Below are 25764 nucleotides of genomic sequence, written 5' to 3' on the forward strand. Positions count from 1 at the left end.
CATATATTATCTTTGTAATAACCAAATATTATAAGACATGGATGAGAACAAATGTCTGGATGAGAACAGGTGGGTGAGTGTCCCTGAGATGTGGAAGGTTGGATGGGGAGACTAACATGTACATGGAAGTGAGAATTGCCCAGGAAATTAAAAGAACATGAAGACATCTGGATTCTCTGGTAGGTTCTTGTAGTGAAAATTCGATGTAAGTATTCTTGCTGGCAAAAGAGCAAATCTCTGGGAAGCTGAGGCAGAGATTCAGGTGACATTTCTTCAAAAGTCACCAATCTTAAATTCACATTAGTTTTCTTGTTACTTCATAATATATCCATGTTTTAATAACAATAACAGGTGATACTTAAATAGCACTTCCCAGGCACCGGGCATGTTCTAAGTACACAGGCTAACTTAATCTTCACCATAATCTTATAAGATAGGTACTAATACTACCCTCACTGGTTTTTTTTCAATTGAGGTATAGTTGGTTTACAATATTAGTTTCAGGTGTACAGCACAGTGGTTCGAAATTTTTATAGACTATACTCCATTTAAAGTTATTATAACTTTATATTGGCTATATTCCCCGTTCTGTACAATATATTCTTGTAGCTTGTTTATTTTATACATAGTAGTTTGTACCTCTTCATCCCCTTCACTTATCTTGCCACTCTCCTCTTCCCTCTCCCCACTGGTAACCACTAGCTTGTTTTCTACACCTGTGAGTTATACTATCCTCACTCTACACTGAGGAAACTGAGGCATAGAGAGGCTAAGTAATTTCCTAAGGTCATGCACCCAGTAAGTGGTAAAGCCGGGATTTGATTCCATATAAGTCTGGCTCAGAGAAGGTGCTCTGGATAACTACACTTTAATATTGAAAATATTGCCTTACATTGCCGTGAATAAAACTGACACTCCAGGAAGCAGTATTGTGTTTTATCCTGCGGTTTCAGGACCCCCACTGTGTACCACCAGAGGTCTGCATAATCCAGGGTGAAAACTGATCAGACTTGCCAGCCTTGGCCCCAGAATAACAGGACCAAGGAAGAGATCCCAATTCCTGATATCCAATGACACATGACTGGCCTAGAGCCAGTGGCATTTCCTCAAAAACTCAAGACTCCTGGAAGAGCCAATAGAGAGCAAGTTAATCAGGAAATGAAGACATACAGGAGGGAAGTGAGGGCTTCAAGGTCACAAAACAGCTGAGATGTGTGGCCACAGATCTGGAGGACGAGAACCGAACCAACATCCTGCCATCTTATGATTATTTTCCCAGGGAGCCTGTAGGCGGCAGATGTAAAAGGATTAAGGCCCTAGACGTTTCTGGTAGATACTGAGAAGTGTATATTGTTCTAGATTCTTGCAGTAGCAGTTGTCAGACACTAAACACAAACTGGCTTTTTGTTAACAGAAAAGTCCATAAAGGCTTCAGGTATAATTGGATCAAATGATGCCATCAAGAAATTGTCTCCTGACTTCTTGACTTTTCTGTGTTTCTTTCATTGTCAGCTAGTTCCCCCCAAAAGGTGGCAAGATAACCACCAAGAACTTCAAGTTTATATTTTATTTCCTTAGCCATCCCAGAGGGGGGAATATTTATTTCCCAATAGTTCTAGCAAAGATCCTAGGATTGCATCTCATTTGGCCTAATTTGGGTCACTAACACACCTCCACCCTCACCCCAACCAGTCAGTGTAGCCTGACGTGGCAGGGATGGAATGCTTTGATTTGTCAGGCCAGGGTTATCTGCATACACTGAAACTGCAGAGTAAGGCAGCCGCACTAAACCACATGGCCTGAGAGAGTGGGAGGAAGGGTAGATTCCCAAGGGAAAATTGGTATTCTTACCAGAAGAAAGAGGAATGGATGCTGGGCAGGTAAAATCAGTAGTCAACCTGTAGAAGGTGGGCAGGAGCCACGGGTCATGGGTTACATGCATAGTGGTCCATTTGAGTGGCCTTACCCTCTTACCCTGGGTTGTACGAATGCCCTCAAATCAATTCAGCAAACGTCTCCTGAGTATTTGCCATGTACAAGGTCCAGTACCTTCCATATAATAGATGCACACAGCTAGACAGTCCCCTGCCACCAGCCCCAGTAAGGCAATTACCAGACTCAAGCTACTGCTTTCTCCCTGAGGAGTATAACAGGCAAACTCCTATTCGTCTCTCAGAAGCCAGCTCTGATGTCATCTCCCATGAAGCCTTCTCTTGACTACCTCCCCTGTCAGGGTTAGTCGTCTTCCGTCCACCTCTGAACTTGGTATATACTGCTATTGTTATCACACTGTCATAATTTATTGATTCTCCTCTCTGTCTCTCCCACTGATGAGTGGCATCTCTGTATCCCCCAGTACCCAAGATATAATAGGTGCTCAGAAATGTTTACTGACCTGAGTTAAAATGAGTTCCCAGGAATGTCTCAGCCTCAGTCTTCTATGGAATATTCCTGAAACCCTTTAGCTTCCCTTCCCAACTGGCCTTTTCAAGAGCCAGTGTGCCACTACCTCAGTTCAACTGAACTAATCCTAGGTGAATGCCTATCTCTTGCCAGGTGGTGTTAGGCTTTGGGGATTCAGTAATTAACAAGATACACTTCAAATTCAGTACTCCAAAGAGGTCAGAACCAGCTCTTCTAACCAGACTTTCCTTGGCTGGAAAAAGAAAAAGCAGGCTTTGTGACCTGCTTTGTGACCCAGTCATTCTCCCTCCCTGGGCCTCTTTTTCCCCAGAAACAAAGGCCTGACTTGGTATAAAATCTATAATAGATGTATATGTGTTAAATTAAACTCCATATTTCCATTTGCCTAGGCTAAAAACCTTGGAGTAATCCTGATCTTCTCTTTCTTCCACACACCTATCCAAATTTGTCAACAAATCTTGTTGACTTTACCTTCAAATCCAGACTCAACCATGTCTCATCACCTCACCCAGTCTGGTACAAACCATCAATATCTCTTGCTGAGATCACTGCCGTAGCGTCCTGGTCTCCCTGATTCCACCCGTGTGCCACTACAGTCTATTCTCACAGGGCAGCTGGAGTGATTCTTTAAAAATGGAAGTTCAGGTGGCTTTCCTGGTGGTATAGTGGTTAAGAATCCGCCTGCCAATGCAGAAGACACTGGTTCGAGTCCTGGACTGGGAAGTTCCCACATGCCACGGAGCAACTAAGCCTGTGCGCCTAGAGCCTGTGCTCCACGACAAGAGAAGCCACCGCAATGAGAAGCCCGCACACGGCAATGAAGACCCAATGCAGCCAATAATTAATTAATTAATTATTTTTTTAAAAAAAATGGACGTACAAACCCTCCAGTAGCTCCCACCTCATTCAGAGTAAAAGCCACAGGTCCATTCCTTCTCATTATTCCATTCCAAGCCACACTGGCCTCCTTGCTGTTTCTTAAACACACCAGGCATGCTTGTACCTGAGGGCCCTTCCAATGACTTTTCCCCTCTGCCTGGACTGCCCCCTTTCTCCAGATATCTGCATGACTGACTCACTCATTTCCTTCAAGTGTTTGTTCAAAAGTCACCTTCTCAATGAAGCCTACTGACTACCCTGTTTAAAATTGCAACCTCCCATCCCCCTTTCCTGTTTTCCTCCACAGTAATCATTCCCTTCTAACACACTGCAGAATTTACTAATTTTTTTTCATCCATCTCCTCCCATTTAACTGTAAGCTCTGTATCTATTAATTAAATATCTACTAAATCATTTAATTAACCAACTACTGTTGTCTATTATGTGCCAAAGACTGTGCTAAGTAACGGAGGTACCAGATGATTGAGACATCTTATAGGTCTTATGAGGGAAGAAATCGTAACGGTTACTAGTAGCAGTTCATTTATCGAGTGCTTCCTCTGTGTTAAGTGCTTGCCATATATCATAATAGTAATGACAGCGAACATTAATTAAAACAGACTCTGAAAAAAACAAAAACAGACTCTGGGGCTTCCCTGGTGGCGCAGTGGTTGAGAATCTGCCTGCCAGTGCAGGGGACACGGGTTCGAGCCCTGGTCTGGGAAGATCCCACACGCCGCGGAGCAACAAGGCCCGTGAGCCACAACTACTGAGCCTGCGCGTCTGGAGCCTGTGCTCCGCAACTAGAGAGGCCGCGATAGTGAGAGGCCCGCGCACCGCGATGAAGAGTGGCCCCCGCTCGCCGCAACTAGAGAAAGCCCTCGCACAGAAACGAAGACCCAACACAGCCAAAAATAAATAAAATAAAATTAATTAATTTAAAAAAAATACCTAGCTCCATCATTAAAACAAACAAACAAAAAAAAAACAGACTCTGTTCTACATGCATTATTTCACCTTATAGGCCACCAAGGCCTATAAGGTGAATATTACCAGTAAAGAGCAAGAAACAGGATTTCAAGTCTTGGAACTGGCAGAATCAGGAATTGAACTAAGGTGGTGGAAGAAGGATCGGGTCAGATGTGATAAATAATTAGGACTTAGGGTCAGCAATACTAGGTGGAAGATTGGATGTGGGGGTAGAAGGAAATGGGGAAATAACTCCCCGGTTTTGATTGGAGTGGACCTAAGAGCAATAAGGCCAAAGAGAAAAGATGAAAGCCCAACTTGGGACGCGATGAGGTTGAGGCGCCGGAAGACCACTCATGGATGCAGGAACCGAGAGGCTATTCCGGCCCCCTCCCTCGGCCCTGAAGAGGTGCTGTGAGAAGGCACTCAAGGTAAGAGCAGAAGGTGGGTTCTCCTCCCTCTCGGGTTTTTCAGCAGCAGCTGCAGGAAAGGCGTGGGGGACCGCGAGACAAAGAGCGCGCGGGACTGCTTTGGTCCGAGCGGCCCCTTTAAGAAGCGCGCCCCCAGCTTCTAGCCCGCCTTGTATGCAAATTTGGCGGCGAGGTGGGAGCGCGCAGCTGATACCAGGGGACTGGGCTGCGGCGCTTAGTCCTCTCCCGGCCGCCGTCGCCTCCGACATATTGCCCGCTGGAGCTGCGGCGGCGAAGCGGAGAGCGCCGGGGGGAGGAGATGGGTGAGCGGCGCGGGTCCAGCTCGGCCCGGGAACGGGCGGGCTCGGGGGTTAGGACGGCCAAGCTGCTAATTGCTCCCCCACGCGGACAGGATCCCGGCGAGGGGAGGGGGAGGGGATGTGGGCGTAGAGGGACCCCGCCCCCTCCTGTCGTTTTGCGGGTGGGGCTTCTGTTGTGGGGGCGGGACATCGGAGCAGTGGGAGGGGCTTCCAAATGCGGTGGCTCCTGGGGGCTTTGGTGAGGACCCACTCTTCTGGGCTAGAGTGGGCCGAGGCTTAGCGGCGGGCGTGGCCTTAGCGCTAAGGGCGGAGCTCCTGATCTGTAGGCCCCGGTGCAGGGGCAAACTTTCTGGGCAGTAGGGGCTTTGTACTGGCGAGGTGGGCCGGGAAGGAGACCCTCCAGACGAAGGGAGCCCACTCTGGAGCCGGGCTTCTGGGCAGAGAGAGCTTTTATTGGCTTGTGGGCGGGTTTTATGAGCTGACAATTGTGTGTAGGCGGGGCTTCTGGGCTGAGGGGCTTTATGTGGGTGCAGAGCTTCTAAACAGAGGAGAGTGGGTGTGGGCAGAGCATCTGGACTGAGGGTGCCTGTGTGGGGTTTTCTAAGCCAGGTACAGTAGTGCATGAACAGAGCTTTGGGGCTGGGAGCTGTTTGGGGCAGAGCTCCCGGACAAGAACTTTTCCGAGACGTGTGGGAAAAGCTTCCAGGCTGAGAAGCTAGGGCAAGGGGTGTGTGTGTGTGTGGAGGCTGCTCTGCTGCCATGAGGAGGTATGAACAAGGCTATAACTTTGACTGGGACTGGGGTGGTGCCTTGGAGCTTTGTTGCAGGACTTTTGTGCAGGGTGGTGCCTGGGAGCTTGGGCTAGACTGCTAAGCCTAGAAAAAGAGGTTGCAGGTCCAAGTTTTGGGTTCACAACCACACCATTCTCCCTTGACACGGTGCTCAGGCCCTGGGTCCTGACTGTGAGAGTCCAGGATGCCCACTGAGCTGGATCTTGGGTCCTGGAGAAAAAACTTCACGGGTGCCCATAATTGTAAACCTACAGGGAGTTGTAGTATCTGAAAGGAGCAGTGTACACCAGCGCTAAGAGCTCAGGACCCAGACCCCCAGACTACCTGTGACACAATGTAAACTGAGTTTACCAATCTGTGGAACCTGTCCGGATTCATTACCTCATCAACAGTTATTGAGCACTTACTTCATGCTGGGCACTGTGGTAGGAGGAGGGGATACAACAGTGAAAAGGACATATCAGGATAGTGACCTCACTGGCCTTCCATTCCACTGGGAAAGATAGATAGTAAATATGTTAACAAATGAATAAGATGAAGAGTGAATTGTGAAAAAAAATAGAAATAAGATAGAGAGTTATGGGGGCAGATACTCACAAAATGGCAGGGAATGGCTCTCCAGAGAGTACAGCAAGTGCAGAAGGTAGCAATAAGCTTGGTTTGCTCAAAGAGAGAAAGGCCAGGCTGGCTGAAGCATGGGGACGAGGCAGAGAATGGTAGGAGATAAGTTGGAAGAGGTGGGCAGGGGCCAGATCATGGGTCTCTGTAACTGAGTGACAAAATGAGAACTGGTAGCCAGTATCATTGCTGTTATCCTTGATATATGCCCTCTGGCTTGAGGATCTACCTTGTGTCGAGCCCTACAGGAGGACGAAGAGGTCCCAACAGGACATCCTACTGTCGAAATCCACTCTGTGAGCCAGGATCCTCTGGGGGCTCAGGTGGGGGCCACACTTCCAGCGCATCAGTCACCAGTGTCCGTTCCCGCACCAGGTAAACTACTTTCTGTCTCTTGTGCCTCACTGTGGGCTCTCAGGAGCAATCTGGACAAAGCTCTCCCTGACTGGGCTCTAGGGTGTGATACCCCAGATGCCAGATGGGGGCTTAAAGGGTGGGGAGCAGCAGAAAAGTCCCAGAGGGTGGTCAGTGGGACAGATGCAGTGGGACATCTGGAAGGCCTGGATTCCAGTTACAGTTCTGCTTCTGATTTGCTGGTGGCTTGGACAAGTTGTCTCCCCTCTCTGGGCCTCCTTTTCTTCATCTGTAAAATGGACCTAACAATTCTTTCCTTCCTGGGGAATGTTGGAAAGCCTGAATAAACTTATGAATAGGAAGAGGCTCTGTCAGCTCCTTTGTGTGACAGGCCGAATTAGGAGGACTCCATCCTTGCCCTGAGCTGCTTTTCTGGTCCTGCTCCGCAATCCTGTGCCCCAGAAGCGCTTCTTGGTAGGGTTCTCAGGTCAGCTCCTGATGTTGTTCCCTCCCACCCCAGGAGCAGTTCTGGGACGGGCCTCTCCAGCCCTCCACTCGCCACCCAGACGGTCGTGCCCCTGCAGCACTGCAAGATCCCCGAGCTGCCCGTCCAGGCCAGCATTCTGTTTGAGTTGCAGCTCTTCTTCTGCCAGCTCATAGCCCTCTTCGTCCACTACATCAACATCTACAAGACAGTGTGGTGGTATCCGCCCTCCCACCCGCCCTCCCACACCTCCCTGGTAGGTGCCCAGCTAGGACCCGCTGTGTGTGTGTGTGTGTGTGTGTGTGTGAGTGACATGTTTGGTTTTAGTTTAGCATAGCTTACCCAGAACCCTGTGTGTTTGGCCTCATGCTGGGCATGGGAGGTATGAAAAGAACAGGAAACTGATGATTCCTGAACGCTCACCCCTAGTGTGCTCAGCACCGCACTACACAGTGTAATGGTAGCAGAGATGAATCTGACTCAGATTTTGTCTAAAGGAGCACAGAGTCTTAAGTCCTGTGGGGGAGGTGAGCCACAGGCGTACATGGCTATTTCAAGGAGAGGAAAGAGCTCTGTGCAGAAGGAGAGGTGCAGGGGCAGGGGCATGGGTGATCAGAGCAAGAGGGCTCACACACCACTCTCTTGTCTCCAGGGACTGTCCCACTTTCCTCCTCTGGGTCCTGTTCTACTCCTCTAGGTATTTTCCTGGTCTGACTCAGCTGGAGGCCTATGAAGGTCAGAGAGTGGGGACAGTCCTGATGGAAAGGACTGGGTAGGGGGAGGTGGGTATGCGAAAAGCCCGTACATGGGCAGGGGGCCCACGTGACCCCCAGCCTCTGCCCCCTGACAGAATTTCCACCTGATCGACTTCAACTTGCTGATGGTGACCACCATTGTTCTGGGCCGCCGCTTCATTGGGTCCATCGTGAAGGAGGTGATTGGGTCCCAGAGGCTGGCCGGGGAACTCTGGGACTCCCCTTTACCCGTGGGGGTACCAAGGAGGTGTGCCCAGCCCTTCAACCCTGAGGCATTTCCTTGGGGCTCCCTTTGAACTTGGTTGAAGAGTATTACATCCCATCGGCTCTTGGAGTTTCCTGGGCGTCGAGGGAAAGGATTCGCCTTGCCAGGTTCTGCCCAGCCTGCTGCCCCACGTTTCCCCGGGCGGGATCACGGGCCATGCTGGGTGGGATTTGGGCACAGCCCCCATGACCTCCATCCAAGGCCCCATCCTGTCCTATCTCGCCCTGACCCAGGCTTCTCAGAGGGGGAAGGTCTCCCTCTTTCGCTCCATCATGCTGTTCCTCACCCGCTTCACCGTTCTCACGGCAACAGGCTGGAGTCTGTGCCGCTCCCTCATCCACCTCTTCAGGACCTACTCCTTCCTGAACCTCCTGTTCCTCTGCTATCCGTGAGTACCCCTCACTCCACCCCCTCACTGCCCAGCACCTGTTCCTGACCTCTGCCCTGAGTGTGGCTGGGCACCGGGCCCCCCTACCCAGTAGACTCACAGGCAGGCAGCAACAGTACCCTCTCACATTGTCTGACAATATCGTCCTGAGATCAGGACAATTAGCTTTCTTTTGCAGGAGCAGAAACTGAGACGGCAGGCATAATTTCCCCAAGGTGCCATCAAGGGGGAGGTCAGAAGGGGACTCAGATCTGAGTGTATATCCCACAGCTCCTGAGGGGGGATGCACGGGCTTCGTCTTCCTCTCTCTTCCTTTCCTCTATCTCTGGTTCTTTCTCTTTCTCTGTCTCTTTGTATATCTTAGTGTTTATGTAGTCTCTCGGTGCCTCCCCCAGGTCTGTATGCTTGCAAGCACCTGGGTGCATGCATGTTTCTGTGTGGTGTCTGTGCATGAAGCGTGTGTGTGTGTGTGTGTGTGTGTGTGTGTGTATCTTCACATGCATATCTGTATGTCTGTCTGTGTGTCTGCTTTGCTCACTCACTTCCTCCATCTTGCCAGAGCCCAGATTGTTGAGGATGGAAAGATAGTGTCTGGGAGGAGCACAGGCCTGCCCCTTTCTGGACTAGAATTGGGGAGAGCTTTGGCAAGATGTCCACTCTGGCTGTTTCTGGGGCAGGCTGCTGGCTGCCTGGGCATTAACAGTCATTTCCCAACCCCTGGGCTTTCTGAGTCATGAACTTCCTCAGTCTGGGTCACCTCTGTTCCCTGGGAAGCTTCAGAGCTGGGCACTCGTCTCTCCCCTGTGTGATCAAAAGGTCACTGTCATGGTAGGAGCCCAATCACACTTGCTTTAGTTATAACTAGTTTTTAATTATAAGAGTGATACATGTGTCATGTAACTATATTAAACTTTACAGAAGGTTTTAACATAGAAAATGGAAGTCCCACATAATCTCAGTTCTCCAGAAAACCATTATCTTGCAGCATGTCCTTCTAAATTTTTTCTGTTCAAGTACCCACACATATACATTTTTTAAAAACAGAAATAGGGGGGCTTCCCTGGTGGCGCAGTGGTTGAGAATCTGCCTGCTAATGCAGGGGACACGGGTTCGAGCCCAGGTCTGGGAAGATCCCACATGCCGCGGAGCAACTGGGCCCGTGAGCCACAACTACTGAGCCTGCGTGTCTGGAGCCTGTGCTCTGTAACAAGAGAGGCCGCGATAGTGAGAGACCCGCGCACCACGACGAAGAGTGGCCCCCGCTTGCCACAACTAGAGAAAGCCCTCGCACAGAAACGAAGACCCAACACAGCCAAAAATTAATTAATTAATTAATTAATTAAAAAAAAAAAAACAGAAATAGGGTTAATCTCTATGCATGACAATGTATAATTTATTACATGTTCACATAGTCATATAACTTGGATATTTTCCCATGGCAGTATATATGGGTCTGCCTCAGTTGTTTAAATGGCCTCATAGTATTCCATTGAATAGACTTTTCACAATTTGTTTTGTTTGTCTTCTGTTGGTGGACTTTTGAGTTGTTTCTAGCTTTTCCCTATTGGAAACAATGAGGCAGGGAACATTCTTTTGCATACATCTTTGCACACTTATCCAATATTTCTGTACAACAGATTCCCAGAAGTAGAATTATTGCACCAAAAGGTATGTTTTACATTTTTGATAGATATTAACAAATGGCCCTCCAAGATTGTACTGATTAGAAATGTCAGCAGTTGCCTTAATTTGACACTTTCTGGTTACTACTCAGACATCACCCAGTGTTCATATTTTGCTTTATTTTATATTATTTAATCTTTAAATTTTTATTAATATAAGAAGTATATCATAAAAAAATCAAATTCAATAGTGCTAAAAAACTTGATGGGAATTCTCTGGTGGTCCAATGGTTAGGACTCCGTGCTTTCACTGCTGAGGGTGCAGGTTCGATCCCTAGTCAGGGATCTAAGATCCCACAAGGTGTGGTGTGGCCAAAAGAAAAAAAAAAAAGCTTATGATGAGAAACAGCCTTTAACCCCACCCTCCAGATTTTTAGTGCCACTTCTCAAAAGCAACCTCTTTTACTGTTTCTGGTTTTAAGTGTTCTCTGAGTTACCTCCATAATTCTAATATCCTTATGCTTTTGTTTATTTCTTTACACATTTATTTATTGATTTTATAATTGGATAATAGGTTCACATCATTAAAACTGAAAAACAGATAAAAGAATGTAGAATGAAAAATTCTTCCCTTGACTCCTGTCTCCCAGCTACCCAGTTTCCCTTCCACTCTTAGAAGGAAGGGAACCTAACCACCACAAGAGGTAACCACCATGTTTCTGGTTTCTTGTATATCCTGGAAATGAATGTTCTGTGCATATACAAGCATACCACACACACACACACACATGCACACACGCACACATGCACACATGCACATGTACATTGATTCCCTGCATTGACAGATGAAGATTTACTTCACCTTCCACCTGTACTGTTCCTAGTATTTGATAATTGTTATTATTTTTAGTTGTCTGTTGGGCCTCTTTTTCAATAATATGAGTATGCCTATGTTTTTTATTGCATCAACAATAGTCAGTGTCTTAATCCCTTTTATGTAAGAACATAATATTAGGAGCCCTATCCATCGGCTTTTCCTCTCCTCTTCCTCCTATCACTTCCTGGCCGCTGTACTCTTATATTGTCATGCTTGACATTCACATTCTCCTATATAGCCACATTTAAGTCTTCCATTCTTTGTCAAAGGCTAATTCTAAAAATTAAAAACCCATAAGTGGCCTTGATATTATTATGAGTGTGAAAATATTATTCACTGCAGGACTGAGTAGTGTGCATAGATGATATTCCTTTTCTATATTTACCGAATTATAATCTTGGGCCTCTTAAAAAAAGAATGTTCCTAGTGTCAAGGTCAAATGGTTTCTCTTTTCTTATATTCCATCAGTTGCTTAAAACCATGCCACATTTTAGTTTGCTTCATATTTAGATTGTAACTTTCTTATATAGCTTTTTATTTTTCTTGGAGTTTCTAATTGCCTTTCTTTTTTCTTGTTGACAAAAGAATGATGGGCCTTCAACATATCCTCAGGTTTATCCAGCCTGTCAATCATACTACCTGTTGCCTGGAGTCCAGTTTCCCCGCAAAGACATCCCTCCTGGAGCCCTCCATCCTCCTGCTCCAGTCTGGAGTGGTTGCTCTTTAAGCCTGCTATACAGCTCTCAGCCTGGGGCTTCCTTTCGCTGCCCTCCTGGGTTGGATCCACTGTTTCTTGGATCCCATGTCTTCCTCTTTCTTGGTTTTCTTCCTTATTTTGCTGGAGTGCATTATGAGATAATTTTCTTAACAAGGGGTATGTGGGAGGTATATACAGTCTTAGTCCTTGCATGTCTGAAAATGTCTTTATTCTGCCCTCATACTTGATTGATGGTTTGGCCAAATGTCGATTTCTAAGTTCAAGTTCATATTCTCTCAGAATTTTGAAAATGTTGCTCCATTGTCTCTAGCATCCAGTGTTTCTAATGAGAAGTCTGATGCTAGTTTGATTCCAGTTACTTTGTAGATGACTTGTTCTTTCCTTTCTGAAGGCTTTTGGGAGTATTCTGTTTATCTTTTGATTATTTGAAATTTCACAAGAATGTGTCTGATATGGAACTTTTGTCATTCATCTTATCAGTACTCTAGGACTTTTTTTTTTTTTTTTTTCATATTTATTTTTGGCTGTGTTGGGTCTTCGTTTCTGTGCGAGGGCTTTCTCTAGTTGTGGCAAGCGGGGGCCACTCTTCATCGCGGTGCGCGGGCCTCTCACTATCGCGGCCTCTGTTGTTGCGGAGCACAGGCTCCAGACGCGCAGGCTCAGTAGTTGTGGCTCACGGGCCCAGTCGCTCCGCGGCATGTGGGATCTTCCCAGACCAGGGCTTGAACCCGTGTCCCCTGCATTGGCAGGCAGATTCTTAACCACTGCGCCACCAGGGAAGCCCTAGGACTTTTTTAACCTGGAGATTTGTGTTTTTCTTAAGGTCAGGGAAATTTTCTTCTATTATTTCTTTGATAATATCTTCCCTTTCATTTTTTCTGTTCTCTCTGGGACTTCTCTGCATCGGATGGTAGACCTCATAGATTGGTCATCTGTTTCTCTTATATTTTTCCTCATACCTTTCATCTTTCTCCCTTTCTTCCTCTCCATCCCTCCCTCCCCTCTTTCTTTCTCTCTCTGACTCTGTCTCTCTCTTTCTCCCTCTTTCTCTCTCTTTCTGTTTACTTTGTCTTTAGGGGGATTTTCTCAACTTCATCTTCCAGCTTTTTTATTGAGATTTTTTTCAGCAATCATATTTTTCATCTCTAAGTCCTCTTTCTTGATTTCTGATTATTCTTTTCTCATAGCATTCTGTTCTTGTTTTAAAAATCTCTTATGTTCCCTCAATGTTGTCTTTCCACTGGGTCAGTTTTTCTGTTTCATGCTGCTAGTTTTCTAAGTATAGTTAGTTTCTTTGGTTGTCTGTTTACATTTAAGAGTGGAGGACTGAGTGGCTTGGAATGCATTTTCTCTCCCTCTGCCATTGTATACATGAATGGGAGTTTTGACTGGGAATTCTAAGTATGTGGGCAGGGCACACTGACTGGTAGACTTTGCTTTAGGAAGAGTGAGTGAGGTGCTAATTGTCAGGCTGTGGGCACCCATAGACCAGAAAGGGGAGGGGGGTATTACTCTAGGGTGCCCCCATTAGAGACCTCAGTTCTCCTCAGTTTATTCAATTTCTTTAGAGAAGAATCTTTCAGGGCAGATTGTGTGAGGTTTGTAGGAGAATAAAGGGAGTGACTCATAAATGAATACAGATCTGTGTTTAATCCCATTTGTTCAGCCCTGCTTCTCACTTCTACCCTCTATCAAATGTGCCCACTTCAAGCCAGTCTCTCTTGGGTCACTCTGGGCAGATAAGCTCCTACCCCCATTGTAACCCTCTCATGGCACATTCTAGACCTACGCTATCCAGTTTAGTAACTTCTAGCTGCCTATTGTTATTGAACATTTGAAATAGGCTAGTTTTAACTGAAATGTGCTGTTAGTGTAAAACGTACACTGGATTCTGAAGACTTAGTACAAAAAAAGAAAGTAAAATATCTCATTCATAAATAATGATTATATATTGAAACGATTATATTGTGCTTATATTGGGTTAAGTAAAATAGAGTATTAAAATTAATTTCTTCTTTTTTTTAATGCGGCTACCAGAAAATTTTAAATTACCTGTGTGACTCTCATCTTTCTGTTGGACAGCGCTGCTCTAGATGATGACCTCCTCATCTGTCAACATGTTTCCATCTGCTATCTAAATTTGTCAGAATCACTTATGTACTGATAACCCCCACTCCCATTCTCTTTGCTGATATGGATTTATTTTCTACTTTTATTTATTTACTTTCTACATTGATACTGTCACATCTAGGATGGAGAGGATGAAAGAGGATCTGCCATCTTGCATGTGAAGTTGTTTCTAACTGGTGACCTGTCAGAGCAGCTACTTGCTGTTACCAAATAATTTAATTGTATCGGCAGTCCTTCTTAGTGGCAAAGCCAAGAAGATTCTTGAGTACTTGTCCTTAAGGTTGAGTCTGAAGCCCTTGTATGTTCATGTAGGTGCCCTACGCCCTCATTCCCACCGAGTGCTCTGAAGAGTGTTTTGGGAATCCCATTTCAGTGTTCTTTTCTGTCCCACAGAATCATTGACCTCTTTCCTTTCTAAACAAAATTGTATTGATCTTCTACTTTGGGCCAGACACCATGCTGGGCATTGTTGCAAAGATTAAAAGAGAGTATTTATAAAAACACTAGCATAATGCCTGACTGAGCATAGAGAATCAGTACAAGCTAGGTAACTTAAGGCAAGTTAAGGAAACAGGCTCTTAGAGATTATATAACTTGCCCTAAATCACAGCATTAGTAAATGGCAGAGCTGGGATTTTAATCCTAGCCTATTTGACCCCAAAGTTTATGCTCTTGACCAGAATTCTCTAAGTTATCTTACTTGAACCTTACCCTAGGAGAAGTGGAAGCATTCCCATTTTATAGGCCAGAAAGCAAAAACCCAAAGAGGCTAATTATATGAGTGCCCAAGAACACTCATATATCCCTTCCTGGAAGTTCAGAATAAAGAAAGAGAACATTACTATAGGTAAGAAAATGTAGCATTCTCACTGGCTCTGGCTCCTGGCAGCAGCCCAGGGACTCTTCTGGAGCTATGTCTGAGGGCCTGGGGAAATTGAGAGGCCCTAAGCTAAAACAAGGACTGCCTGTCAAGAGCACCTATCATGACGTTCCATGTACTGTGCTTGGCACTTACCCACTTTAGAAGGTTTTTTTTTTTTTTTTTAATTTACTTATTTATTTATTTATTTTTGGCTGTGTTGGGTCTTTGCTTCTGTGCGAGGGCTTTCTCTAGTTGCGGCAAGCGGGGGCCACTCTTCATCGTGGTGCGCGGGCCTCACTATCGCAGCCTCTCTTGTTGCAGAGCACAGGCTCCAGTCACGCAGGCTCAGTAGTTGTGGCTCACGGGCCTAGTTGCTCTGCGGCAACTAGGATCCGTGGGATCCTCCCAGACCAGGGCTCGAACCTGTGTCCCCTGCATTGGCAGGCAGATTCTCAACCACTGCGCCACCAGGGAAGCCCACTTACCCACTTTATGATCTACTCTTCTGGGCTATGGGTCTGTCTAGTTTTCTCCTTAAATGATATCAGCCACACACTCCATCTCTTAATTAGCTCTAGCCCTGACCTAGGGGTACTCCTCAGGGGAAGTGGTTTGTACTGTTCAAGGGTCCATTTCAGTGCCTGGCACATAATAGACACACAAGAAATATTGTTCCTGAACTGTCCTCCTCTGCAAGCTAAAGAGCTGCCTCCATGTGCACCCATGACAATGTCTACCTCTCCTTTGTGGTACCATGTATATTTTCAATTAATGAATTACTTGTAGTATTTGTGGAGTATCTGTCGTGATCACCGGTACCAGACAGTTCTGGATTTTAATCCCAGCTCTATTACCTCCTTACTAGTTGTGTGACCTTTCGGAATCCACTCCACCTGTCTGAGTCAAAGCTTCCTCAGCTGAAAAGGGCACAAACTAACAGTACCTAACACAGAGTTAGGAGAAACAAAAGAAGAGAAGGCATGTAAAGCACTTAGTACAGTATCTGGAGCACAGGTTGTGCCCAGTGAATGTGGACTGTTATGATTACTGCTGGGCAGCAATAGTCTGTGAGGGCCGGGACTCGTGTCTTGCTTCCTACTGTATACCTGCCGCTCAGCACAATGCTTGGCATGCACTTAGTGCTAATACATGGTTTGAATGACTGATCATTGGCTGGGAGGCTGGATGGCTAGAGGGACCGGTAGAGTCTCCCCTCTGAACAGCCAGGAGAGTTAAAGCCCAGGAGGAAAGAAGATTCCCTTGGTGGTTAAGAGTTGGGATCCTGGCCCTTGGGCAGGCCTGCCCTCACCACTGTCTTCCCCAGCAGGTTTGGGATGTACATTCCGTTCCTGCAGCTGAACTGTGACCTCCGCAAGACAAACCTCTTCAGCCACATGGCCTCCATGGGTCCCCGGGAGGCGGTCAGTGGCCTGGCACGGAGCCGGGACTACCTGCTGACACTGCGGGAGACGTGGAAGCAGCACACGCGGCAGCTGTACGGCCCGGACGCCATGCCCACCCACGCCTGTTGCCTGTCGCCCAGCCTCATCCGCAGTGAGGTGGAGTTCCTCAAGATGGACTTCAACTGGCGCATGAAGGAGGTGCTGGTCAGCTCCATGCTGAGCGCCTATTATGTGGCCTTTGTGCCTGTTTGGTTCGTGAAGGTGCGTAGCTTGACCCAGGGAGGGAAGGGGCCTCACCCTGCTGCCTGCCCCCCAGGAGCCCTCTTGCTCGCATAAATAACTCTGCTGCTCTTGATGAGATTCCCATATGTGCTCTTGAGGGCCAGAGTGACTACTGCCTTCATTTTAGAGTGGAAAAAACAAGGCTCACTGAATGGCTGTGGCCCGCACGAGGTCACCCAGCCAGCAAGGGGGACGTGGCGTTGTTGTTTGTAATACTTGGTAACGGAAGGCAGTGACTTGGTGTTTCAGTGTGGTGGTTTTGGCACAGGCACGTCACAATGTCCTGCTTTGTCATTAAGTTCGAAAGGCAGGACTCATCCAGATCTGAGTGACTCCAAAGGCCTGTGCTCTCTCTCTGGCTTGTATGGCCATGTGGGAGGGTACCTCCCCAGCTGGCTTGACACATTTCTCTGAGGATGGGCTGCACTGAATGATTGGGGGTTGAGAGGACTTCATGTCCGTTGGGCACCTACAACCTGCTAGAGCTTTGATGAGTATTATAATCCTCCTCATGCCTCTCAGAGGTGGTTACTCTTACCCTCATTTAACAGATGAGGAAGCTAGCCCAGAGAAGTGAAATGACTTGCCCGAGGTCACATAGTGACTAAGCAGCAGAGCCAAGATTTGAACTCATTTCCGTTGAACCCCAGAGCCTGTTCTCTGGCTCAGAGTGGGAACAATTTTTCTTTGTAGAAAACTGAGTAGTGGGCATAGGGTTTAAGCCCATGGTTAAGCCACCTTTGTTAGGTGTTCAGTCCTTCATCTCAGGCCACCCTGAGGTCTCTCTAGGGCTGTCTTGACCTCCGAGACAGGTGGGATCAGGGATGGGGGAGGGAGTGAGGCCATTATGGGTGTCCAAGGTCTCACCCACCTCCCGCTGCCCCCAGAACACACATTACTATGACAAGCGCTGGTCCTGCGAGCTCTTCCTGCTGGTGTCCATCAGCACCTCGGTGATCCTCATGCAGCACCTGCTGCCTGCCAGCTACTGCGACCTGCTGCATAAGGCCGCTGCCCACCTGGGCTGCTGGCAGAAGGTGGACCCAGCACTGTGCTCCAACGTACTGCAGCACCCGTGAGTCTGCCCTTCTCTGCTTGACCCCAGCCCCCCCCCGGTCAGTGTCTGGAGTCACTCACCTCCCTGCTCATCAACTCATTCATTCAGTCAGCAAATAGTTATTGAGCAATGTCTTATATGCTAGGCCTTGTGGCCAGAGTGGGATATGGCAGGGCCCAGGAAGGACATGTCTCCTGTCCTTGGGTAACTTGCAGTGTCTTGAAGATGGGAGGAAGGCAAGTGGTAAATTCATAGACTCATTGACTTTCTCATTCACTGACTTAGTTACTTGCTCATTGGCTGATTTGCTCATGCATTCACTCATTGCTTCCCTCCTTCCACTCACTCATCCATCCAGTCATTGGCTCATCTGCTCTTTCAGAAAGCATTTACTTCTACCTAAGCTGTCCCAGGCCTGGTGCTGTGTATTGGACAAAGGAGCTTGGACTTTGACCTATAGGCAGAGGGGAGCTATGGAGGGTTTTGAACAGTGGAGGGATCCATTCCAAGGTGTGCCTTAGAAACATCAGTCTGGTAACAGGGTATGGTACTGTGTTAGTTGATAACATACCCTGGCCAGGGAAGAAAAGCCACAGGGAGGAAATGGCTTAGACGAGACCCCTTGAGGAGTTCACAGTCCGGTGCGGGTGATAGCCATGTACACAAAGAGTTAGGATGAGTGGGGTGAAAGAGGCCCAGCTGCAGGATGGCATTGCACTCAGAGCAGAGGCAGAAGTCACCCTGCTCAGGAGCCCTGAGGGACTGGGCTGTCCTCCCCTCAGCCTGACCCATCCTTCTTGGTGCCTAGCATTTCTACAGCCCTTCATCACCGTCTTTTTACCCCGGTTATGCTAATTTCCTGCCTGTATTCCCCCATTAGACTGGAAGCTCCTCAAGGCTGGGACCATCTCTGAATCACATCTGAGTGTTGGGCCCAGCACAAGGCCCAGCCGAGAAGAGGCCCCTAGGACAGGTTTGTAGAGGTAGGCCCACAGAGATGCAAAGGGAGGCTGCAGAGGCCAAGCCTCCTGATGTTGGCCCTCCATGCCAGTCAGGGTCCCTCTCAGGCTCTGTCCAGGTGGTCCAGAGAGGGGATGGATATTGCCAAATGGGCTGAAGTGGGGCTTGGCTTAGCCTAAGGCTCTGAGGGGAGGGGGGAGTAGAAAGAGAGTACACGGCTGAATATGAGGATAAACCTGCCCATGGCTCACCATGGTCCGCAGGTAAGATCCAGGCTCCTTCACGTGGCTTCCCATGATGAACTGGCTCCTACCAGCCTTTCTGCTCCGTCTCTTCTCATGCCCCAACTCATACTCTGCTCTAGCCAGACCCAGCCTCTTCGGATCCTCCAATTCTGTATGTTCTTTTTTTTTTTTTTTGGCTGCATTGGGTCTTCGTTGCTGTGCACGGGCTTTCTCTAGTTGTGGCGAGTGGGGGCTGCTCTTTGTTGCGGTGCGCAGGCTTCCCATTACAGTGGTTTCTCTTGTTGCGGAGCATAGGCTTTAAGCGCACGGGCTTCAGTAGTTGTGGCTCGCGGGCTCTAGAGCACAGGCTCAGTAGTTGTGGCGCATGGGCTCAGTAGTCGTGGCGCACGGGCTTAGCTGCTCCGCGGCATGTGGGATCTTCCCTGCCCAGGGATTGAACCCGAGTCCCCTGCATTGACAGGCGGATTCTTAACCACTGCGCCACCAGGACGTCCCTGTATGTACTTTTGTATCTAGGTTTTTGCCTATGATGCATGTTTTGCATGGAATGACCTTTCCAACTTTATTTTCCTGTTTAATTCCTATTCATCCTTTAGCACTTTGCGTCCTCCAGGAACACTTTCCTGACCACCCAGGATAGGTTCAGTGTCCCTGCCCTGCCTGTACTCCCCCTCTGCTGTGTTTGCTTAGTTACTTGCCTGTCATTCCAAGACTAAAGCTCCTGGAGGTCAGGGTCCTTGTCTGTCGAGCACTCGGCCATCTCCTCACTCCTGGCAAAATGCCTGGCTTGTGATGGGTCCAACAGCAAATTTTTTGTGTTTTTTGTATGTAAGCTTTTTTTAAGGTAAAATTTCCATACAGTGAAATTAACAGATCTTGAAATTTCCATACAGTGAAGTTAACAGATCTTCCCCCATCAAGATACAGAACATTTCCAGCCCCTCAGAAAATTTCCTTATGGCCCTTCCCAGTGACCCCCTCCCCCTGGCAACCATCTTTTCATTTCATTTCACCATAGGTTAGTTTTGCCTATTCTACAGCTTCATGTAAATTAAATCATACAGTAGACATTCTTCTTGGGTCCAGCTTCTTTCATTCAGCATATTGTTTGTGAGGTTCATCCATGTTGTTGCATATGACATGGTAACTGTTTCTTAAATGAAGGAATCAACAGGACAGGAGCATGAGATTGAGCTTCTTGCGGACAGTGATTCTCAGTCCTCTGGCCCAGGACCCTTAGAGTTCCTGGGAGATCTCAGAGAACAATGGGAGAAAATTCACTGGTCCCACAACCTTATTCACGTGCTCTCTGGGGCGTCTCTGTGCCAGGCCTTGTGGCATGCTCCGAGGACACAGAAATGAACTGGACACCATCCCTTCCCCTTCAGTGCTCCCAGACTAGTGAGGAATACAGGGAAATAAATAAGTGACAACACATTGGGGAAAGTGGACCAGTAGCAGGAGATTCAGGGAGCATTTAAAAGATGCTGAACTCTGTGGGATAAGGCATCTGGAAGAGCAGTCCAGCTGGAGCGAGCATCTTATGCAGAGACAGGAGCAGTCAGGTGTGCTGGAGGAACTAGAGGCAGTTCTGGGTGGCTTGAGCAGGCGCTGTGCGGTGGGGGTCATGGAAGGCCACACTGGGACTCGGAGGCCGTAACACATCGTTGGGGACTTGACTCCAGGGGCACCGGAAAGCCTTCAAAGGGTTTTGAGAAGAGACTAGTCAGGCTCGGCTTGGTGTTTTACAAAGACCACTCGGGCAGCTGTGTGGTGGACTGCTGGGAGGCTAGAGGTGAGACTGATGGGAGCCCAGATGAAGAAAATGACCCCCTGGGAGGGAAAAGGGTTTTCTCCAAATCCCTCAGAGACATGAATGTCAGCCCTAAACCTTCCGACTCCCAGTGCAGCGAATTTCTTACAGTTCTTACCCATTTTACACAAAAGGCAACTAAGACCCAGAAAAGGAAAGTCACTGTGTCTAAGTGATAGAAATGGGAGTAGAGCCCTGGTGGTCACCCCATGCCCAGTCTTCTCGCATCGCCTTGTGTGGGTGAGCTGGGCATAAGGGGGTTCTGTCGGGCTGTGCCTCCAGGTGGACTGAAGAATGCATGTGGCCACAGGGCGTGCTGGTGAAGCACAGCAAGAACGTCTACAAAGCAGTGGGCCACTACAATGTGGCCATCCCCTCCGACGTCTCCCACTTCCGGTTCCACGTGAGTCTCCTCCCCTGGGAAGGAGGGGTGGGACCTGATCTAGAGGGCAGGAGGATCAGCTGGGCAGGAAGGTGATGTCATAGCAAGAGGCGGCTATTTTCAATATTTCCCAAATCCAAAAGAAGACAATGCACATGTGCAGCCCAAGGACAGCCATACAAATGATCCCTTCATAACTGTAGCTCACTTGGTACCAGATCTTTGAAAACATTGGGTGGAGGTAGAAAAGATGATACAACAGAAGGAGGGGTTCTTGCTGGTGAAAATAATTACACTCGTCATTCCTTATTGTGTGCCAGGCACTGTGGTAAACACTTCCCATGCACCCTCCCATTCAGTCTTCACCAGAACCTTGTGTATGAAAGAAATACCAGGGCTGTCCTGGTTTTCAGGTACTGAAATCAGCTTAGAGAGTTTAACTTGTTCCAAGGGTGCCTTACTGGGAAACTTGGGAACTAATGGTAATGGCTCATGGACTCAGTACTACGGAAAGGGCTGCTCAAAATCATCTGGCCTGGTGGTCTCCATTTTATTTACTTATTTTACTGTCAAAATCCTTTTTTCCAACTCAGTCAAACTAAAGTTCAGTATATAGGACCTCATGGCGCTGCTCTGTTTGAAAGGGTTGGAACTCCCCTCACTTCCTGCTTACCACTACGGTAGCCCCTAAAAGACCTCCTGGAACCTGGGGCTCTGAGGAACACAGTTTGAGAAATCATTGATCTGGGCTAACCTCTTCTTTTCCCAGTAGAGAAACCTGAGGTTCAGACAGGGAAGGGACTTGCCCAAGGTCCTGCAGCCTGTCAGGTGCAGAGCTGAGCCTCGCGTGCTGGTCTCTCGGACTCCTGTTTCCTGGCACTTGTCCTGCCATCCTATAATCAGCTCTTGAGGTTTAGGTACCTTGGCCCCTGCAGAATCAAGATCCCTGGACATCGATCATTCTTTTAAACTTACCGGAAAATTTTTCTTAGTCTCTACACTCTACCTTGCCCTGTAGACACCAGGTAAGAGTGACGTGTCTCCGTGTCCCCTGGAAGCTTCCGGCCTAGCGGGGGATGCTACACATGAAGTAGTAAATGACTCAGGCTGTAGAGTCTATAATAACTTTCCATGCCTCTGTCATAAGATTCTACTTTGTTCAGGCCTGACAGTACCCAGGAAGTCACATATAATAAGGTGTTGGTTTTTGACCAGCAAAAGTTTGAGAGAACAAGCAGGACCTCTCAAGAAAAGCTTCTGGGAGGAGGTGGAAGTTGATCCGGATCTTTTTTTTTGATCCGGATCTTAAACAGCTTCTGTGGGAAGCAGTAGTCTTGACAGAAGGAACACCACAAACAAAGGCAGAGAGATGGCAAGGTCCACGCCCAACCCTACGAACTCTTCCTCCCCACCCAAGTCTGCATGGGGCCCAAGAGCTTGACCCCTTCACTGGCCTACCCAGAACCCCCTTCCAAGAGGCAGGTTTCTGGAGCCCACTTTCCAGTCCATGCCTACTCTTTCCTGGGCAGTTCTTTTTCAGCAAACCCCTGCGGATCCTCAACATCCTTTTGCTGCTGGAGGGCGCTGTCATCGTCTACCAGCTCTACTCCTTAATGTCCTCTGATAAGTGGCACCAGACCATCTCACTGGCACTCATCCTCTTCAGCAACTACTACGCCTTCTTCAAGCTGCTGCGAGACCGCCTGGTATTGGGCAAGGCCTACTCGTACTCGGTCAACCCCCAGAGGGACCTAGACCACCGGTTCTCCTGAGCCCCAGGGCGACCCAGGGACAGCATCCAGGCTTCAGCCAGGGGCTCCCTGGGAAGCGGCTGTGGGAGAGGGATGGGTGAGGGGCAAAAAAAAAACAAAAAACAGACAAAAAAAAATCCACCAGAGCTTTGTATTTTTGTTACATACTGTTTCTTTCTTTGATAATTGATGTGATTATGAGGAGAAAAAAAAAGTCCTATTTTTATACTCCCAATAAGCCTGTGTCCTGTATTTCTTTCTCCTTTTCTTGCCTGTCAGGCAGAGAGCAGAGGTGTGGGATTCTTGGCCAGGACACCCCATGCGTGGCTTCTGGGGCCCCTGTGAGCTCTGCCTTCTCCGGTGGAGAAAAGATGAGACCCCCGAGGTCACCGGAGCATGGTAGCTGCTGCTGGCTGAATGCTCGCTGTGTGCCCGAGGCTGCTCTACGTGTATTACAGGCCTTGTCTTAATCCAGTTTTTATGACAACCCTAGGAGGTAGGTGCTGTCACTCCTATAGATGAAAACAGGAGCTCAGGGAGCTATCTATCATGACTTGCCCAAGGTAACACAGCTAGGAAGTGGTAGCGCTGGGTCCCAAAACCCTCTGAAAGATGACACTACTATCCCAGCAGAATGTGATGTACTGATTCCCAGCACGCAGTCACTGAGACCCTGCTCTGTGTCAGATGCCGTGGTAGATGGTGAAGATGCCAAGACACAGAAACAAACAAGTCACTACACTGGGAGGGGTATAACAGTTACAAGGTACAGAATAGCACAGGGGAGAGAACATTTAATGCTCTCTGGACTTCTTGGAGGAGGGGATAGTCTGAGATGTATCGGCCACGTCCTAGGTGGACAAGAGGGGGTAAAGGCACTTCAAGCCGAGCAGTAGCATTCTGGGGTATTTGGGGAAGGTAAGCAGAAAGTGGTTCCTAGAGCAAGAAAGATAAGGAAAGTTGGGGGGAGATGGGCTGGATCTGGAAAGGTCTGCAGGGACTGGATCAGGGAGGACCGATGGCTCTAGGCTAGAGAGGGTGTGTGAGCAAGGCCAAGGGCTTGAATGGAAACAAAGCCGCTTGGAAGGCCACCTGGCTCCTGTGGAGCATAGGATGGAGGGCTCAGGGGCTGGCAGGAGAGGAGACATGGTCATAGCCATTCATCTAGTCTGCCCGTGTACCCTGAGCCCTTGTTTGGCTACAAGTTATGCAGATGCTCCAATGGTGGTGTACAGGAGGCAGACACTGCAGCAAATGTTTGTGGTACCTCTGCTGAGGCAGGCATTGTGCCAGGCACTGGGACAGAAAGATGAGGAAGATACTGTTCCTTCATAGACAACCAGGAGAGAGAGACACCTTGTGAACAACTTAGATTGCCAAGTGCTGAGGAAAATGTGTGTCCAGGGCACGGGGGAGCAGAGAGGACAGATAGTCTGACTCTGTCTGGAAAGACAGGCTTTTTCAAGAAGGTGAAAATTGCATTCGGTCTCGAAAGTGAGTAGTTCACCTCTAGTCAAGGGGGAAGGGAGGGCATTGCATTCCAAGCAGAGGAAAGAGCATATGCAAAGGCACGAAAGAAGACAGGAGCATATTTGGGGGAATGTGGTTCCCCAAATATGGATGGAGCCTGGGTTGCCTGGTAGGGAGTAGTCCAAGAAGCCAGTAAGGACCAGCCTAACTGTCAGATTGAAATGTTTGGTCATTACCTAAGGCCGTTAGTAGGAAATCACTAAGCAGAGGAGGGACATGATAAGGTCTCTGCTTTTAAAGAGATAATGGGTGCAAGTGGGAGAACCTGGAGGCTCACCAGTGAGGAGGCAGGTAAAATAGACCAACGGAGAATGAAGAGGTCTGACCTTGAGCAGCGGCAGTAGGAAGAGAAAGATAACACTCCCTTTCCTGACCCTGAGTCCTAGAATTGGCTTTTTGAGTTGTTTCCCTCAGTGGGCCAGGTACACAACTAGAGGTGGCAATTTGTTATGACAGGACCTGGGCTTCTAAAAGATAGCTCCCTCTTGGGACCAGCGACTTGAAGACATAGCCTTCCTCTGTGTGTTGAGGTGGGGGACAGTAGGACCGGAATCCTATTATGCAAAAAGGGAGGTCTAATGTGTACCAGCCATAAGTTCCATGATTCAAAAGACACACGATGGGACGTCCCTGGTGGTCCAATAGTTAAGAATCTGCCTTCCAATGCAGGGGACGTGGGTTCGATCCCTGGTTGGGGAACTAGATCTTGCATGCGGCAACTAAGAAGTCCACATGCTGCAACTAAGAAACCCACATGCCCCAACTAAAGATCCCGTGTGCCGCAATTAAGGACCTGGCACAGCCAAAATAAATAAATATTAAAAAAAAAAAAAAAGACGCATGAACCTCAGAGCCTCAATTTCCTCATCTCTAAAAAGGGAGCTCATATCCCTTTTTTTGTGTAACTCACAGATCTGTTCATTCGTTTGTTTATTCATTCAACAATTATTCATGGAGCACAAACCACGTGCCAGATGCTGTGCTAGGTGCTGGAGATCAGTGATGAACACTATAGAACCGACTTGTGCCCTCAGAGAGCTTGCAGTAAGGATAAATGAAATAGCTCTGTCTACTATAAAGCACTGCACCGGTCTCATTATTTTTCTACTTTTTATCTCCCAATAAGATTGTAATCGGGTTTACTCTAGACTTCTTCATTTCCTTATCGCTATATCCTTGAGCAAGTCACTTCACCTTTCCAGATGACTCCTTATTCATATCCAGCTCAGGGTCTATGGATGGTTTTAACTACAAAAGGAAGGAATACCTTTCTGGAAGAAAAAGTTTCTAGGGGAGGAGACCTCACTACAAAAAGGAAATAGCAGAAAAAGCTGAGAAATCCTAAGCACACTTAACTTTCTTTAGTAGGTATCCCTCCCAGTTTTTCTCCACCCACTCCTTTCATATTCCATCCTTATTCCCCGCCTTTAGTAGCTGCGGTCTCTTTAAATGCGGTTGTCGCTGTGAACTAGGCG

At 47.9% G+C, this 25764-nt stretch overlaps 1 protein-coding gene across 4 annotated transcripts; it reads left to right on the forward strand.

Annotated features, from left to right (window-relative positions):
- Positions 1 to 4870: 4870 nt before the first annotated feature.
- Positions 4871 to 22997, forward strand: TMEM39B (transmembrane protein 39B). Of its 4 annotated transcripts, none has more exons than XM_057531875.1 (9): positions 4871 to 5005; positions 6660 to 6786; positions 7286 to 7505; positions 8100 to 8183; positions 8503 to 8657; positions 16194 to 16530; positions 17439 to 17626; positions 20909 to 21029; positions 22322 to 22997. In XM_057531875.1, the coding sequence occupies exons 1-9, from the start codon at positions 5002 to 5004 to the stop codon at positions 22778 to 22780; spliced, it is 1695 nt and encodes a 564-aa protein (XP_057387858.1). In that variant the 5' UTR covers positions 4871 to 5001; the 3' UTR covers positions 22781 to 22997. The 4 variants fall into 4 exon arrangements, with proteins under 4 accessions (XP_057387858.1, XP_007170655.1, XP_057387866.1 ...); XM_007170593.3 differs by having other exon boundaries at positions 22538 to 22997; XM_057531883.1 differs by lacking the exons at positions 4871 to 5005; positions 6660 to 6786 and adding an exon at positions 7902 to 7984 and having other exon boundaries at positions 7372 to 7505.
- Positions 22998 to 25764: the final 2767 nt, after the last annotated feature.

Source organism: Balaenoptera acutorostrata, chromosome 1, assembly GCF_949987535.1.
Source record: "Balaenoptera acutorostrata chromosome 1, mBalAcu1.1, whole genome shotgun sequence".
Lineage (NCBI taxonomy): Eukaryota > Metazoa > Chordata > Mammalia > Artiodactyla > Balaenopteridae > Balaenoptera > Balaenoptera acutorostrata.